The 18,496-nt window shown below is 49.4% G+C and overlaps 1 protein-coding gene and 1 pseudogene across 1 annotated transcript in view; both read left to right on the forward strand.

Moving 5' to 3' along the window:
* Mrgprd (MAS related GPR family member D) overlaps positions 1-145 on the forward strand; it is a 1,001-nt gene extending 856 nt beyond the window's left edge. The window contains exon 1 of the mRNA XM_031384689.1: positions 1-145. This exon is cut by the window's left edge and continues 856 nt beyond it. Coding sequence (XP_031240549.1) covers positions 1-110 — 110 coding nt within the window. The 3' untranslated portion in view covers positions 111-145.
* Positions 146-17,158: 17,013 nt separating this feature from the next.
* On the forward strand, positions 17,159-17,606 carry LOC116100994 (annotated as a pseudogene).
* The last annotated feature ends 890 nt before the right edge of the window (positions 17,607-18,496 follow it).

Consider the following 18,496-nt stretch of genomic DNA (forward strand, 5'->3'; position numbering starts at 1 on the left):
GCCGCCGGCTGCAGGAATCCCTGGGTGCTGTGCTGGGGCGGGCACTGCGGGAAGAGCCTGAGCCAGAAGGCAGGGAGACGCCATCCACATGTACTAATGACGGGGTCTGAAGGGATCCCACCCAGGACATCCTCCAAAGCCCCGCCCAGACCTTCCTAAGGGTACCCAACAAGCTTGCAATTCAAAGGCCATGCACCTCAAAATGTTTGGGTCACTTTCCTCTCTGCCAGGGGGATCCACCACTATCACCTGTGTTCCTAATCTAAACTAGGAGGTGAAGCAACATGTCTTTCTGGTTTACCTGTTTAGACACAGATCCTAGCTTTGGGTCCCATCCTGGACAAGGCTGGCTGGGAAATGGAGTCTCCCAGTGGAGAGAGCATCTCATGCAGGTGGAAAAGGTCTTTCGTAGCCCCCTTGTCTCCTTGAGATGGCATCTGTCCTAGCTTCATTTCCATTGCTGTGACAGGCTCCCTGACAAAAGGCAACACAGGAGAAGCAGCTCTTTACTTGATTTACAACTACAGGTCATGGCCCATCATTTCAGGGAAGTCAAGGCAGAAATGTAAGCAGCTAGTGACATCACACACAAAGTCAAGAGCAGAAAGAGTGCAAATGCATGGGTCCATCCCTGCTTGCTTGCTCTCAGCTAGCTTATTATATCCTCTCTTATTCTGGTCCCAATTATCTGTCTAAGGAATGGTGTAGCCCACAGCGGGTTGAGGCTTCCAGTGTCAATCAACAGTCAGACAATCCCTCATAGATACACATATAAGCTAACCTCAGTTCCTCAAGGAGGCTCTCATCCCACGTGATTCTAGGTTGTGTCAGGTTGACAGTTAACCCTAAACAACTCAGCATCTTGGACATGGGGATGTGCTGGGAACATCATTTAGTGCACAAAGTGGTGGCTCTGATGCACATGTCACCGCACCTGCAGCTCATTGTGTGCCTTTTCCTGGCATGACATAACACACATCCCAGATAAGGGCACCAATGAAGACCAAGGGACAATCCCATCCAATCACTGTAGCCGTCCAGCGGCCACGGACAAACTGGGTTTACCTGACAGGGTGGCTGGAAATGAAAGGGATGGAGTGTGAGAGAAGGATGAAGCCAAGACAAAGGTTCTTTTTCTTGTTTGTTTTTTGGTTTTTTGAGACGGGGTTTCTCTGTGTAGCCCTGGCTGTCCTGGAACTCACTCTGTAGACCACATTAGCCTCGAACTCAGAAATCTGCCTGCCTCTGACTCCCAAGTCCTGGGACTAAAGGTGTGCGCCACCAACACCCCGCAAGGCAAAGGTTCTGATCATGGCTCCAAGTTTAATATTCAGCACTGTGTTTATATAGGGAAAGCCCACAGAACCCATCCTTTGTTTCAGCTGGACTACGTTGCAAAGCAAGCTCTGCAGGCAGTCTATTCTTCTAAGTTCCTGTAGGAAGTTGCACATGCAACCAAGGTGGATGACTCCACCTAGGTCCTTAAAGCCTTTGTGGCAAGCACTCAAGGTCTGTCCAGCCTGCTCCAGGCTGGGGAAGGGTGCAAATCACAGTCTGATGAATCAATGAACACATGGAAAGTAGGGGTCAGGGGTTACTGATGGAGATGTAGTTCAGCATTACTTACAGAAATGTAGGTGAACCTAAAACAGACACATCACTGAAAAGTCCCTCCCCAGCATGGATGACCATTTCCAGAAGTTCTGTAGATGAAGTGCTCCCCTTACTTAACCTAGCCTTCTCTTACAAGCACCTCCATAAACCATGATAACTGGAGTGGGGTTACATGCATCCAAGAGGAGGTGCAAGAGGAAGGGAGGAGTCTCCAACCCTTACCACCCTCTTTTTTGTAAGGGAATTTCCTCAGGCTTCATCCTGAAGGGCTCTGGTGGGAACTCAGAGCTGCTTGGTTACGGTGGCAATGGCTATGACTGATACTCAGAGAAGAGAATGCCACCTTCTCTGACCCCTCATCTCACTGTCCTCATCCCCCACCTGACTCCTGGTCCACCTTCCAGCCCTGACTTGGCCTGTGGCATTCTTTTGTCCCCTGAAACATCTGTGCCAGTTAACCTTGTGACAGGAGAGAGCAGAAGCGTGGCAGCTAAAGACTGGGAAGAGAAAGAGAGAGACAGTGCAGAAGGAGATTGCTGAACAGGCAAAGCTCTGCAGGAGGCAAGGCACAGCATGGAGCCTGGGTCATTAGCCTTGTGGACCTGCTTCAGGCAGCTCCTAGAGGATCTGGAAGGCTTGTGCACAAGCCAGTGCACCATGTTCAAGGTGACAGAGATGTGGTCACCCCACTGTGTGTACATATATCAAAATGGCACCCTGGACCCCATAAACCTATATGATTCTTACATGCTAACAGTAAACGGCAACAAAAAAAAGAAAAGAAGAAGAAAAAAGTTGTTTGTGTTTCTGACTTCCTGGCTCTGGTCTCTGAATCCTGGACTTTGCCTTTAACACTATTCGTTGAACAGTTCTGAATTAGCTGCCCTCCCCACATGAAGGTCATCGCAGTGGTCGCATCAGCCCAGTTATTAGCCTGGGAACCCTTCCTGGAATCTCATTGGGTTGGTTGTTTAGCACATGGGTTTTGTTTGATTTGGGTTTATTGAACCTTCCCCACCCCAATTAGGAAAAACGATCCCCCTGGGGGGTCATATCAGCATCTGTGTATACACTAGGCAGGGCTGCTAACAGTGAGTGGCAGGCTCAGTCATTTTCTTTTTTAAAAGATTGTTTTTAAGCCAGGCATGGTAGAAGCAGGCAGATTCCTGAATTTGAGGTCAGCCTGATCTACAGAGTGAGTTCCAGGACAGCCAGGGCTCTGTAAAGATATCTAGTCTCAAGCTACCCCTCCTCCCACCCCCACTACAATCACCAAATACAGATTGTTATACAGGTGTTTTGCCTATATGTATTTCTGAGTGCCACAGGGGTGCTCAGTACCTGTGGGATGTCAGAGCCCCTGGGACTGGAGTTACAGGTGGTTGTGAGCCACCATGGGGGCTCACTCTTCTTTTTACTTTTTATTTTGAGACAGAGCCTTGCTAAGTAGCCCCAGCTAGACTTAAAGTATGTAGCCCAGGCTGGCCATTATTTGTTATCCTCCTGTCTCAGTCTCCTGAGTGCTGGGACTATAATAGTCTACACCCAGCTCCTTTTCCCTTTTTGAGAAAGGCCTTGAGTTTATCTGACCTCCTATTACCTAAGTTTGACTTTTCTCAACAAAGACATGGCTGGATCTCTCTCTGTGTGTTTTAAATTCTATTTATTTTAAAGCTTATTAGATATATGACATCATCACATATTATGCAGTTATTAGGCAGGTATAGCTGTTAGTAATTTTCTACTCTGAACTACTAGTTTGGGTGGCAGTAACTAGATTAGCAGAGTTTGAGTGGGTTAGTTAAATTTAGCAGGGTATCAGGAAGGGCCCCATATATAATCCTCCTGCCTCAGCTTCCAGGGTCTCTGGGATTACAGGCTTGCCTGTGCTTGTTCTTGATCCAGGTCCAATGGTGGCCCAAGCGGTTCCCATCACACTGCTGGGACCTGGCCACAAAGTGCTAGAAGCTAGATGGGAGATTTAGTCATATCCCAGACCTCTCAGAAACCCTAGCAGTGAGTACCACATGGAGAGGACTGGTGGACCAGCAGATGGTGAGAGATGAGGCAAGAAAGCTGCCAGCTTCCTAGAGGGGCGAGGGGCTAGCCAGACCTGAGGTTAGAAAGAAAAGGCAGTGAGAACTAGATGCTCATCCAATGACTTCCTGTTTAAGGTCGTCATGAGGCATGATGGCAAGATGAGAAAAAATTCTGGAGGCACAAGACAGGAGTGGAGCCCCTCACCCAGGAATCTGGTTAAAACCCCTTGCTGGCAAAGAAATGGAGAATCCAACACTAACTGCTCAGGCCTTTCCCCTCCCAGCAGGGAGCCTGCATCCTCCAGAGATCTCCCAGAAACTCCACTGATAGGAAGGAGTGTGCCCTAAGTCCCTATGCATCCCTAAGGGCTCCTGAACTCACCTTAGGTTTAACCCACCCAATGCATCCCCAGAGCCAGCTCACAATCCCCATCTCTGAAGAGTAGGAGAGCAGGGGAGGCGTACTTAGTAACCTATTGAGATGTAACTTGAGACCACCAAAAGGCTGTGTGATGGTTTGAATATGCTCAGTCCAGGGAGTAGCACTATTAGAAGAAGGTATGGCCCTGTTGGAGTAGGCATGTCACTGTGGGTGTGGGCATAAAGAACCCCATCATAGATGCCTGGAAGCCAGTATTCTGCTAGCAGCCTTCAGATGAAGATGTAGAACTCTCAGCTCCTCCTACACCATGCCTGCCTGGATGCTGCCATGTTCCCACCTTGATGATAATGAACTGAACCTCTGAACCTGTAAGCCAGCCCCAGTTAAATGCTGTCCTTAGAAAAGTTGCCTTGGTCATGGTGTCTGTTCACAGCAATAAAGCACAGGATGTGTGTGGCTAATGCTCACACACCACAGCAGCTCTGCCCTGAGTCCATCAGACCACACTTGCATAGTCTTACTTTCTACTACTTACTCTCTTTAGAAGCCAACACCCATGCCTTGGGTGCACTTCACTTTCTCCAGAGTGTCTCTCTCTTAACTCTCATGCTTAAGCCTATACTAAAATGTATTTCAGGTTCAATAAACTCTACCTCAAAAACATAAAGATGAGTGGAACCAATGAAAGAAATACAGCAATGTCTACCTCCATACTCACACTTACACACACACACACACACACACACACAAGCACACACCTACACTAACCCATACTCGCACATTCACACACACACACACACACACATCTTTACTAACCTATAGTCACACATTCACACCACACACCTACATTTGCATGTACATCACATATGCACACAGTAAAATACAAAACAAAATTTGATCAACCGAGTTGTTAAGTTTGAATTATACTTCAGTTTTCTTGTCAGAAAATAATTTGAACTAAAATTATCAGTGCGTACAACCTAAAATGGTTAAAAGAAACACCTCACGGTCTCCTGGGCTCTGGGTTCTTCGCAGAGAACCTTATTGCTGACTTAGCACACTTCTATGGTGTAAATGCCATTCAGGCCATAAAACTCAGCACGTAGACAGCATCACCTGCCAACACTAAAACAAAGACCTAATCCATCAACATCCGCAGCTCTGGAAAAGCCTCTAAATTACTAACCTTGCTTTTTGGCTTCTGTAATTCTGCTTCTGGCTAACAGTTCTTGTTAACTGAAGTATGTAAACCTAGAACATGTTTTCTTTCTGTGCTTAAAAGCTCACCCCAAAAAAGACTTGGAGCTTCACTGGGATCCTGAGCTCTCAGTGTAGTCTCTGCTGGCTAAACAAGACTTTCTATTGGCTTAACCCCACGTCGGAGCAGTCTTCTCTGGTGAATACCCCACCGCATTGCCATCTATGACCTACAGCCTGCCCTGATCTCCTGTCCTATCATGGCGGGAGCTGATGTCACGTGGGAAACCCAACTTGCTCCTCAACATCTCCTCTTTCAGTGGAGAAGCTTGGGGAGGGGGGGTGTCACACAAATGTGAGAGCAGAAGAGCCCCTATTTCAATTCCAGCTGGTCAGCAAGACCCACAGGTCATCCAGGAACAAACATGGAGTGTGGGAGGGTCCTGTAGGCTTGGAGCTACTATTCCCAGCAGCCCCAGAGCGCCAACAGACAGACATCTCAGGCCCTCATTCATTGTTTGTTTATATCTGAGCTAAAAACCCTAAGGGATGGCCTATCCCAAAGCTGAGAGGACATCCCCCCCCACTCCAAAGGCTAGTTTAGGGGAAAGGAAAGGGGGAGAAATCCCTAACAATACACTTCTGTAGTTTGCTAAATTAGAACATTTATTAGGCTGAGAGGGTGACTCAGTGGTAGAGAACTTGCCTAGCATGTGTGAGGCTCTGTGTTTGATGCCAGCACCACAGAAAGGAAACAGAGAACTCTTGGGTTCACAGCTCACAACTCCCTAGGTCTGTTGTTCATTTAACAAACATTCCTGAGCACTTACTGTGAGCGAGGTCTTGCTCATAAAGCCACTTCAGAGCTTGCCCTTGGGAAAGAAGATTAGGAAAGTTCAGAGGGGACAGGAAGATGACAGCACCCAGCAGGCAGACCCTGTGCCTCCACCCACAGGCTTCTCCTACCCACCACAGGGAGAGTTTCTCTCTCTCTCTCTCTCTCTCTCTCTCTCTCTCTCTCTCTCTCTCTCTCTCTCTCTGCCTCACCCACGCTGAAGAGTTCCTGCCCTCCAAGGGGAATCTCTGCAGGGACTAGTTTTCTTCCCACTGAGGTCATCCTAACTCCCTGTCTGCTGCAGCCTGACAGTCATCAGAGAGGAAAGGCCCCAGATGAGCAGAGTAGGAACTGCAGGCTCCGCTGTTAAGTGTTTGAGGGAATAGTGTGTGGGGAGCTTCAGGGCTCTCATCCAGTCTGCACCCCAGCTCCATTGTCTTTGCTCAGATGTGTTGCTAAGACTCTGCAGGCAGCTCAGCATGAGTCTCCAGCTCACCCAGCCTAAGGCTCCCATGGCAGAGCTCTGGGCCAAAGATAGACAGAAGGGCTCAAAGATGACATTAGGAAAAAGGAATGAGCTTGGCATGGCTGTCTCTCCCTCCCACTCGGCACAGTCACAGAGAAGACCCAGAGACTCTGTCTGCCAAGGACACAGGCCATACCCAACATAGGGACAGCAGGATGGTCTCAGATACCCTCTGTAAGCACACATGTGTGCCGGAGTTGTATGTATGAGAAAAAAAGGCTGAGCTGAGTGGCCTAGGCCTCCCACATCTGGCAGACAGTCTCCTCTTTTCTCCATTCCTTTTGTTTGTTTTGAGACAGGGGCTCATGTAGACCAGACTTGAACTCCTTATCCTCCTGCCTTTATTTCCCAAATGCTGGGATTACAGGTGTGCACCACCAAGCCTAACTATTTGTAGTATTGAGCATAGAACCAGGGCTTCTTGCATGTTGGGCAGACACTCTACCAACTGAGCCACATCTCCTCTCTCTTTCCCTCCCTCCACTCCTCTCTTCCTCTTTCCCTCCCCCTCCCTTTTTTTCCTCCTCTTCCTCTCCCTTCTTAAAAAGTGTCTTTCAGTGGGAGAGGGCGGGGTGGCAGGCATGGGGAAGTGGGAGGCAACAGGGGTTTGTTTGTGTTTGTTTCTTTGTTTTTTGGAGGGGAAACTGGGAATGGAGAAATTTACATGTAAATAAAGAAAATATAAAAAAAAAAAAAAGAGATCAACTAAATTGGAAAGATACAAGGAAATAAACTTATCAATAAAAAAAAAGTGTCTTTCTGGAGGCTGGAGAAATGGTTCAGTGGTTAAGAGCACTGACTGCTCTTCCAGAGGTCCTGAGTTCAATTCCCAGCAACCACATGGTGGCTCACAGCCATCTGTAATGGGATCCGATGCCCTCTTCTGGTGTGTCTGAAGACAGCTACAGTGTATTCATACATAAAATAAACATTTTTTTAAAAGTGTCTTTCTGTGTTACCCAGGATGACTTTCAAATTGTGGGTCCAGCAATCCTCCTGCCTCAATTTTCCAAGCCAGATGTGTATCACCACACCTTGCTTACCTAGTCCTCCACCTTTTAAAAACTAATTTTGTGTGTGTGTGTGTGTGTGTGTGTGTGTGTGTGTGTGTGTACTGTGTGTGCAGTCCCTTTGGAGGCCAGAAGAGGGCAGAAGATCACCTGGAACTGGAGTTCTAGGTAACATAAGCCACCCAGTGTGAGTGCTGGCAACCAAGCTCAGGTCCTCTGCAAAAGCAGGAAGTCCTCTTCACCCCTGGGCCATCTCTTCAATCACTTTCTAAGCACTACTACATTCTTGGTCCCCTCAGGAAGGGTCCTGGGCTTGATAGGAAGTAAACCCAGTCCCTTCCTCCAGTGCAGGCCACAGGGTTCCTCCCCCGATGCTTTTCTTCTCAACTACATAGCAAGTTTAAGGCCAGCCTGGGCTACTTGAGACCATAACCCCCCACACCCCTGCAAATGTTCTTATTGCTAAGGTCTTGGAGGGTGTAACTGTTTAAGACAGGGTCCTAGTAGACTAGGGTGACTTGTCATTGAAAGTGACTGGTTCAGTGTTTGGCAGGAGGTGTGTGCAGGGACAGACACAGAGAAGAAAGCAACACTGAGCGATGACCAAGGCAGAGACCATTGGTGCACTTATGAGGCCAAGCTGCTAGAAGCAGGAAGGGACACCGCCCCATAGAGGGAAGAGGGACTTACTACTGAAAATCCCAAACATGACTTCTGGCTCAGGTGGATCCAGGAGACCCGAGCAAGTCCTCAGGAACTGTTTCTTTCCCATGGCTCAGCTCTTCTGTGGGCTTGACTCCCGGGTAGAATTCTCTCTCTGGTGGAATAGTAGATTTTCACTTCTCAGATTCCATTCTACCAGCTCAGGGGCCCCAAGAGAAGGGAGGATCCTTTTCTTCCATGTTTCCCATGAATCTCCTGGGCCTGACAGCTGCTGGATGACCTGGATGAGAGTCCTCTTGGACCAAACACATACACTTTCCCGGAGCTAATCAGAAAGTCCAGGGGCCAGGATCTGCTGATGGCGAGCCCCAGACATATTGCACAGAGCCAGCTGTGGGGTCAGAGCCCTCCTTCTTCCCCCTCCCCCCCTCCCCTACTGAGAAACACCTGGGCTCTTCTGCTAGGGAGAAGCCATGGATCTTGGCAGGCTGGGCCTGAGGTGTGGCTAGCAGCCAGCTCCCTTCAAAGCTAGCCTCCTGTGGGAATCCACATTCCATCAGCTCCTGAGTTGAAGCCAAGGCCTAGTAGAGTCCTCTGGGTCCTTAAGTGAGCCCGAAGGGTGCTCCTCCCACTACCTTGGCTCTGCTGCTGGCCTGCTGTATGCTGGGGTGAGGCACTGAGGAAGCCAAGCTGAGCTAGCTATCCTTAGCAACAGAAGGAATGTGACTAGCCTATGCACTCACCAATGGCAGCATCTACCATGTGGGGACTTGTGGGGACTAGGGATAGCATGAGAAGCAGGAGTTCACACTAAGCAACTAGCCACCAAGACCAGCTGGGACTAAAGCCAGCTGCTTATTCAAGGTGGGGTGGCAGGTGGTAGTTGTCACCTCATTCTATACAAGGCCCGAGGCCCAGTCCACCACACTGGACTGTGGGGTTCCCCACTGTGGGTGCTGCTGGAAGCTGGTATTTCTGCGTTTACTAGATGGTGTGGACTGTTAAGGATTCATTTGTATGTTGTCACTAGGGCTCCGTTGATTGTCTACGATCCCAAGATTCTAGCTGGGAGACACATGGGCAGACACCGGGGAGTTCCTTGGACAGGAGCTGTGTCCTCTGTCATTGCTGGAACTGCAGGACGTAGCAGGATCCATGGCTCCCAGGGGGTTGAGTTACTTGTCCCTGAGCCCCTGCTAAGGACCTTCTCATGTCCCTGGGGTCTGTTTATCTCAGTGTCACTTTGGGATGCTGGGTTTGTCCTAGAAGGACCTTCTTGAAACCCCCATCCACCCCTCCCCCCAGGGCTAAGACTCCTTCATGGGCCAAGTATGTTTCCCCAGCTCACATATGGAAGGCCTGCCCCGCCCAGTACCTCAGAATGTGATTGAGCTTGACGTGAGGGTGGGGCAGCCACATTAGTCTGGCCTCAACCATCTTACTCTGAAAGTGCTGGGGTCACCTAAGAGAAGGACCTAAGCCACAGGCAAATAAAAAAATAGCCATGAAAGAATGGGAAAGGAGCCCACCAGCGAGCCGAAGAGAAAGGGCTAAGGAGGAACAGGAGCTGGGTGCTGGCTGCTACGCTGCCTGGTGTTAAAAAGTAAACCATTCTTAAGCAAGGGAGGCGGCTTAGTGGGCTGAACACCTGTCAGGTATACACAAGGACCTGAGTTCAAGTCCCCAACACCCACCTAAAACTCTGGACATAGTAGTGGATACTATAATCTCTCTGTTTGAGGAGACAGAGACAGGAGGATCCCTAGAGTTTGCTGACCACCAGCCTATGTGAATCAAAAGGCTACAGATTCCATGAGGTCCCCCATCTCCTTAAAAGATCCACAGTGACTAAGGGAGACACCCAACATCAACTGACCCTGGCCTCCACAGGCACATGCACACACCCACCCATTGTCTGAGCGGTATGTGGTAGTGTGCATCTGTGGCCCAGTATCCCTGAAGCTGAGGTAGAAGGATGGTGAGATAAAGGCTGGGTGGGCTTCATAGCCAACTGCTCTCTCAATCTATCTCTCTCTCTCTCTCTCTCTCTCTCTCTCTCTCTCTCTCTCTCTCTCTCTTTCTCTCTCTCTCTCTCCCTTTCTCTCTCTCTTTCTCTCTCTCTTTCTCTCTCTCTCTCTCTCTCTCTTTCTCTCTCTCTCTCTCTCTCTCTCACACACACACACACACACAGCCATAAACACGCAGAAGGAAGAAAAATTAAAAGAACAAAATAATACTTTTGTTTGTTTGCTTTATTAAAAAACAACAGATGGGATGTCTTGGAAAGTGCTCCAAACCTTCTGCTTTTAGGTAGGTTTTATTTGTTTGAAATGTTGCTCTTTGCGAACATGAATACAGGATGCAAGACTCCCTCCCTCCACCTGGGGGTTTTCTGAGGTGGTTGTGTATCTTGGAGATGACAGAAAGGCATGAGGCCAGCTCCCCTAGCCAGCATGGGGGAGGGGTGCTGAGTACATTCCACCAGAGTCATGAGGCTTGTGGCGGGAGGGGTCCTCTTGGCAGGCACCCCAAGTCTGTGTTGCTTTAACTCAATACTGTGAGGCTCCATGCTGGGGAGACAAACCCAATGTGGCCCCTCCAGCTCTCCAACCATGAAGGGTACATCTACACATGTGAGGTCAGTCACCTTCCTCACCTGTCAAAGGCCACAGGTGAGGAAGAAGCAGGAGTAAAAGATCTGGGACGGACAGGCAATGGCTAGGACCTGCTCAGTAGGTGAGGGAGTGTCTTTGGGACCTGTTATCAAGCAGATGGGAGACACCCCTGGCCCACCCACTTCACACCTGCATGTTCCCAGCCCTTTCTACTTCCCCACAGGGTACTACATCCTGTCCTGGGCTCAGCAGCGCCCCCCAAAGCTTTATCCACGACCTGTGTATGGGATCTTTTTGGAAAAAATGTCTGGTGGTGGTGGTGGTTAGTGTTGGCCTGGCCGGGCTATGATAGCCTGTGAGCCATCTCTGTAGGCATATTTGGAAGGGAGTCTGAACATGATAAGCTCCAGACATTATGGGCAGCATAGGGCAGGCCCACCCTCTTTGGTGGGGGTGGGGACGCTGTGCAAAAGAGAAAGGCAGAGAAGGATGAATCCCCCACCTCTTCATGGAGCTGGGAGACCTAGCATCCATTTTTTCCTCTCAGCATCAGAGCCCCTGGGTCTCAGGCTTCTGGACTCAGGCCCCACTGTTCTGGGATCATGGAGAGATCTCGGTGGTACCGGGAGGGCAGCTGGAACAGGCAATGGGGGACCTAGGGGAGGGTCTAGCTATCAACCGGTGCTGGTGCATATGTTGGGGGCCTTCAAGGGCTGGCTGTGAGCCAAATGGAGCACAGGAGAGCAGCCAAGAAATGGCCGTGTGTTCAGTCATCTGAGTTGGACAGATGGCCTGCCCAGGGAACAACGGGGACTGGCAGGGGCCTGTGCAGACAGTGGACAGGCTTTGCTGGCCACTTCTCTTACCTTGCATGGCAGTAGAGTGGGGCAGGATGGGAATCTGTATTTCTAGAGGAACAGCCAGGATGTGGGGTGGCCAAAAGAGGAGTCTCCCAGACCATGTATTCTACTATGACTCTGCCAACTCCACCCACCAGGAAATCTGCAGACCACGATCAGGCCAGCTGGTCAGAGGCCCCCAGGAGATATACCATAACCCACTACATACCTGACACCATGCACAGGTCATGCATATAGCAAGCATTTAATGTGTGCTTGATTGTATAAACATGATGCTTTCCAGTACTGAGCCTGAATGGTCCCCATTGGCATACCAACTGTGACTTCATCTCACTGGCTCCTCCTTGGGGCCCTTTTCTCCCCTTCTGCACAGGCACTGCCTGAAGCTTGAATGGTCTCCTATCCAGTCTTCTACTACTTCCTGTTCCTCCTACCCACTGTACCTCAGGACCTTTGCACTTGCTCCTTCCACTGCCCAGCACACTCCTGTGTGAAAGGCTCCCATCCTCACTTTCTATAGGTTACTGTGACAGATCTCCTTTTCAGTGAGGCAGTCCCTCACTACTTTCTATGAAATAGCACAATACACACACATATACACATGCATGTACACATGCATGCACACATATTCTTGCACACACATCCCTTGCCTCTCCCACCTGCCTCATAACCTCATGCATTTATCACTATCGAATGTTCTCCATGTTTTTACATTCACAGGACAGGGACCACATCTGATTTGGTCAGTGACTTGCCCAGGCCTAGGGCAGTGCTTAGTAAAGAAAAGCGCAGGCTATGTCTGAGGTGCTCCTCTTTCAGGCAGGCCCCAGGCATGGAGGGAGGGCAGAAAGGAAAGCAAGAGGTGGGACACAACGTCTCCAAGATGGCCCTCCCCCAATTCTACAACCTAAAGACCAGTAGGATCACCCAAGCTCCCACCAACATGTGTTAATGCTGCAGTGCGTGAAGGTAGGTAGTGAGGCCTAGAGGTACTGTCCTCTGTTCCCCACCTCTCCTGCAACTTCAGTACACTCGAGCTGTAGGTCAAACTTGAGAGGGATGACCAACTCCTCAACATTACCCGACAGTAAAGATCACATCATCAAAAACATCTGCCATGGGCCAAGCAGCATCCAGGAGCAGAGGCAGGTGGATCACTATAAGATAGAGGCCAACATGGTGTACATAGGGAACTGCAAGCTAGTCTGATAGTCTCTCTCTCTCTCTCTCTCTCTCTCTCTCTCTCTCTCTCTCTCTCTCTCTCTCAAATACTTATTCAATGCACACACACACACACACACCCCTAATATGAGTGCTCTGTCTTCATGAACACCAGAAGAGGTGTTCTGGATCCCATTACAGACAGTTGTGAGCTACCATGTGGTGGCTGGGAACTGAACTCAGGACTTCTGGAAGAGCAGTTAGTGCTCTTAACAACTGAACCATCTGGTCAGCCTGATACCCAGTCTCAAAAGCAAGCAAACAAACAAGGAAACATGGCTCTTCAACTTGGAGATTTTGTTCCTTTGTTGCTTGGCTGTGTTACTCTAAACAACCCAAAACTGGGTTATATCTTTTTAAAAATATTTTGTTTGTCCATCACATGCAGGTCTGATGCTCATAGAGGCCAGAAGAGGGCACTAGAACTCTTGGAACTGGAGTTATAGATAGTCAAGAGCAGCCATATGGGTCCTGGGACTCAAATCCTGGTCCCTTGGAAGAGCAGTCAGTGCTCTTAACCCCTGAACCATCATCTCTGTAGCCCCTGAGCTGTGACTTTGAAATCATGCCCACCACTGCAGCAATCATGTTTGTACCAGCTCTCCTGCCCCCAGCCAGCCCTCATAGTGCAGAGGTGAGCAGCAGTGTAGCCCTCATGGAGGCTGTCAGGGATTGAGGGCCAGGACCTCTCAGGAGTTGAACCTTCCACATGTACTTGGGCCAGCCTGCTGCTTTCTCTTAGTCTCCACTTTCTCCTCTATGGAGCAGGAATAGTTCCTGTTCCTGTTCTCTCTCATCAGTGTATACTGCAGAAAATAGAACAGGTCTTATGTCTGTCTGTCACTGGCAATGCTGTCCCTAAGCAGGATTCCTAGATATCAGGTGAGGGGGCCCTAAGGTGACCTAGAGCTCACCTTAGGAGTCAGCATGTGGCCAAAGCCCAGACCTGCCTGAGCACCCTCTTCCATCTTGTCTCTTCATCCACCAAGGATGGGTTAGAAGACAACAATGTCAACCTAAGGGTGAGAGTCTATCCAGTCAGCCTTTTATGTCCTGGCTCTGTGCCTCCTATAGCTAATATTCCCCCATGTGGCTCTATCTCAGTCTGGACCTGGAAATCCACTTCAGACTGGAACAGTCCAGGGGCAACCAGGGTGCATGGGGAGGTCAAGATGAGCATGGAAGGCCACATTCTGTCTGCGGTCCTGGCCCACAGCCTCCTATATTGCCAAATTCCATCAACCTTATTGTCATCATGGAATGATTGATCTGGAACTTTCTACATTCATGGTTTGGGGCTGAGACTTCCAGGCAGCAAGTATGAGTCACATAGAAAGCCACATAGTTCCCATCTCCAACTACATATGCACACCTTCCAGCCGCCCCCCTGATCCTCCATTCCCTGCCCATCAGGACAGGGGGCAGATGCTGAACTGTCCTCCTGAATGCTTAGCAGAACACCCCTCCTCATCCACCTGGCCTTCCTTTAGCTTCCTGAGTCTTCCTGTGTGACAACCTCCACAGGGTGGTCATCAGGACACAATGTTCATCTCCACCTCCTGCTCCCTGTAAGGCCCAAGCTGCTCCCCAATGGACAGCCTTCTGCATACAGCTTCATAATTAACCTCCAACGTTGAAGGCAACGTCAAACTATGACATAATCAGGCTGAGGAGACTGAGGGGGGGCAGGGACAGGTGAGAGTCAGTCTGAGACCGAATGAACACCAATCTGGGCAGAGGAGGCCATAGTGGAGTTAGAGAAGAGAGCTTGGAGTCTTGACTGGAACAGCATGGTGAGGGAGGGTCCCAGCACATTTAGATGGTTGGGCAAAGAGGAAGTGTCAAAGCCAGGTATGGAGGTCACACCCCTGTCATCCTAGCATTTGGGAGGTTGAGGCAGAAGAATAAGAAGTTTGAGGGCATCCCTTGATGTCTTACTTATTGTTCTCTTGCTGTAAAGAGACACCATGACCAAGGCAATTTACAAAAGGAAACGTTTAATTGGGTGCTTGCTTACAGTTTCAGAGGGTTAGTCTATTACCGTCTATGACAGAGTGAACGACAATGGCCCCTATAGGCTCATTTATTTTATTTCTTGGCACCCAGTTAGTAGAACTATTTGGGAAGGACTAGGAGGTGTGGCCTTGTAGGAATAAGTGTCCCCTTGTTGGAGAATGTGTGTCACTGGGGGTGGACTTTGAGGTGTTGAAAGCCCGCACCAGGCCCAGTGTCTCACTTGCTCTGTCTGTCTGCTGCCTATGGATCAGCTTCTGTCTGTCTGCTGCCTGTGGATCAGCTGTTGCCCCAGCACCATGCCTGTGTCCATGGTGTCTCTCCACAGCAGAGGAACAGTGACTAAGACATGATTGTAACCTGGGCCTTCCTATGCCTCCCCAAGTTCTCAAATAACGACACCATATTTATTTATAAGTTTTTGGCCTTGAGAGCTAGGCATTGTTTCGTACTAGCTCGTAACTCACTTATCCCATTTATACTGATCTAATTCTGCCACATGGCTGGTTAGTTACCTCTCCTTCCTCCTCAGCCTGCTTCTTCCTCTGTGTCCAGCTGGCTGAATCTCCCATACCTGACTCCTTCCTAGAATTCCTCTCTCTCTATCCACAGAAGACCTCCTTACTATTCTGGAGTTTTCTTTGTTTTTTTTTTTGTTTGTTTGTTTTTGTTTTTACTAAAGGTCATAGGCCTCTGATTTTTAACCAGCCAGAAGGTGATAGAGAACACGGTTTACAAAATACTGAGTCAGATACACAGCGCACAATAGCATCCTCCAACATACCATGCCTGAGGGTGGGAAGTATAGCGGCAGTCAGGCAGGAGCAGTGCGGGAGCAGGGACTGAAAGCTTACCTCTGACTCACAAGCTGAAGGAAACAGAAAAGCTCAAAGCCTAAAGACACAACCTCCTCCTAATCCTTTCCAGACGATTCCACTAACTGGAGACCAAGCATTCAAACAGATGAACTTATAGGGGCCATTCTTATTCAAACCACCACACTTGGTTACATAAAAAGTTCAAGGATAGCCTGGGTTACACAAGAGCCTGTCTCAAAATACACATGCATGCACACACACACACACACACACACACACACACTCGCGTGTGAATAGGAACAATTACAGGGGTTAGGGAAGAGCAGTCAAAATCAGAGATAATCACTGGCAAACAGCTGGCACCTAAAGCCTTAAGGCTGTGGTGGTTCAGGTCTGGTAGCCAGAGCAGAGCCTGAGACAGGGCGTGATGAGTGGCTAGGAAAGCGACACCAGAATGGGCACTGGGCATGCTGGTCCCAGCCAGAGCTGAGACCAGCCTGACCCCTCAGCAGCTCCAAAAGACACATTTCCCTCTTTGGGGCAAGCTGTCCAGCGTTATCTGCTGATGAATGGTGTTTAGGATGAGCGCTAGGCTGGGAAGACTGTTATGCAGCCCTGGCAACAACATTGCCTTTCCTCCCAGCATCTGGTTCCACACCAGGAGCCTGAATCTATCCCTGCACTCAGACGGCCCCTCCGTCCTACTCCCCCGCCCCGTACCTACATGGAAAGTCACAGTGCCCGGCTCTGACCAGATGCTGATCCTGGTGGGCCCACAGTCTCCAGTCCTTGGGCTGCTGAAATTCTGAATTCTGGAACCCTGGGCCCTTCCTTCTCCTGAACAGCTACAGGCACTTTAAACTTCTTGATCTGCTTACTGGGCATGGTAGTTCACACTTGCAACACCAGCAGGTGGGAAGGAAGGCTGCAGGATCAAGAGCTGGAGGCTAGCCTGGGCTACACAGCAAGGCTTAGGCCATTCTAATCTACATGAGATGGCGTCTCAAACATAAAAATAAAGAGGAGCTTAAAAGGGAAGGATCACAGCAGCTCTGTGGTTCCCAATAGCCCCAAAGCGGAAGTGATGCTCTGCCTACCAACAGATGGACGGATTAAAAAATTGTGGTTTGTCCATACAATAGAATGTTACTTGCAATAAAAAGGAACAAGACTGGCCAGGTGTGGTAGCACTCAGGAGGCAGAGTCAGGTGAATCTCTTGAGTTTGAGGCCAGCCTAGTCTACAAAGCTGGTTCTAAGACAGTCAGAGCGGCTACACAAAGAAATCTTCTCTTTAAACCTACCCCTCCCCCAAAAGTGTGGAGAGTGTGAGGAAGGGGCTAGCCTTGGACTCATAGTGATGCAAAATGGCAGTCACCCCAGGCTTGGGAGTAAAAGTCCCTCAAAATTTCCAACAGTTGGAAGAGCTGGAAGGCTAGAAATGGAGTGGGTGATGACAGAGTTAGCTGGGGTCTAGAAGATGACGAAGACATGACACTAACAAGGTGGACAGGGGTGATAGATAACTGGGCCTCCAAGAACAATTTATGAAAACTGAATATACAGCCTTAAAACAGAACATGGGCCAATCTGTTAGATTTGTAACATCCCATCTGTTAGATTTGTAACAAGAGTCAGTATGAGTGGCATGAGGAGTTCAAAAGGATGGAGGATCCAAGAGCCACAGCAGGGCTGGCAAAGCGGAGCAATGCCCACAGCATCAGAGTCGTCCTGCAGGAACTTCACTGTGTGATGATGTCAGAAGAGAACATGAAGCTTCCACAGCTGCCTGAAGGACAGTGTTACACCAATTAGCCACCCTATCCAAGTGAAATTTCTAGATACATCTGTAGACCTCAGATTACTAGGGAGGAAGTCCCACTCAGACTTCGTCCTGAGACAGTTCCAATACTATATTCTGGTCCCTTTGAAATACCTAAGTTGTGCTGTGTAACAACTGTTGAGTGTAAGTGCCGTCTGCCTGGTTGAACTTCTGGGATCAAGAAGGTGCGTTGAAGTGAGTTTCCTTTGGGAGCAGTGGGCACAGCTAAAGCAACTGTGAACAGACATGTCACACACTGCCCTGCTGCTGGCACATGGCCTGGGTCTGCCTTTGCCAGCTCACCCTCCTGCCGCAGCTGTGAGGTGGCCCTTAGAATGATAGGAAGACTTCAGGTGGTATCCATGGGACTACTACTGGGTTGGGGGCACTTTGCCTGCACCCCTGTTTTCTTTTATCTTTTTTTTTTTTTTTTTTTTTTGGTTTTTCAAGACAGGGTTTCTCTGTGTAGCTCTGGCTGTCCTAGAACTCACTCTGTAGACCAGGCTGGCCCCAAACTCAGAAATCTGCCTGCCTCTGCCTCCCAAGTGCTGGGATTAAAGGCATGTGCCACCGCTGCCCGGCACCCCCTGCTTTCTTAAGTCTTAAGTGATGCCCTGTCCAAGCCATGGTCCCCACTCCTCCACTCCCACCCTTGGCCAAAGCTTAGACTGTAACTCTCCCCTACCTCTAAAGTTGGATACTGGTGAGGGATTAGGGCTTCCCATCTCCTCACTTTTATCAGGGTTGCCACTTTTCCCCTCATCCTCAACTCCCTTGTTGCCAACACGTGCTGTGGCCCAAAGCCATCAGATGAGGTTGGAAGAACCTGGCCTTCTTCACTTAGCTCTGGGACACACTTGTTCACTTGCCACCAGCCACTGGA

The sequence above is a fragment of the Mastomys coucha genome, unplaced genomic scaffold (assembly GCF_008632895.1).
Source record: "Mastomys coucha isolate ucsf_1 unplaced genomic scaffold, UCSF_Mcou_1 pScaffold21, whole genome shotgun sequence".
NCBI lineage: Eukaryota > Metazoa > Chordata > Mammalia > Rodentia > Muridae > Mastomys > Mastomys coucha.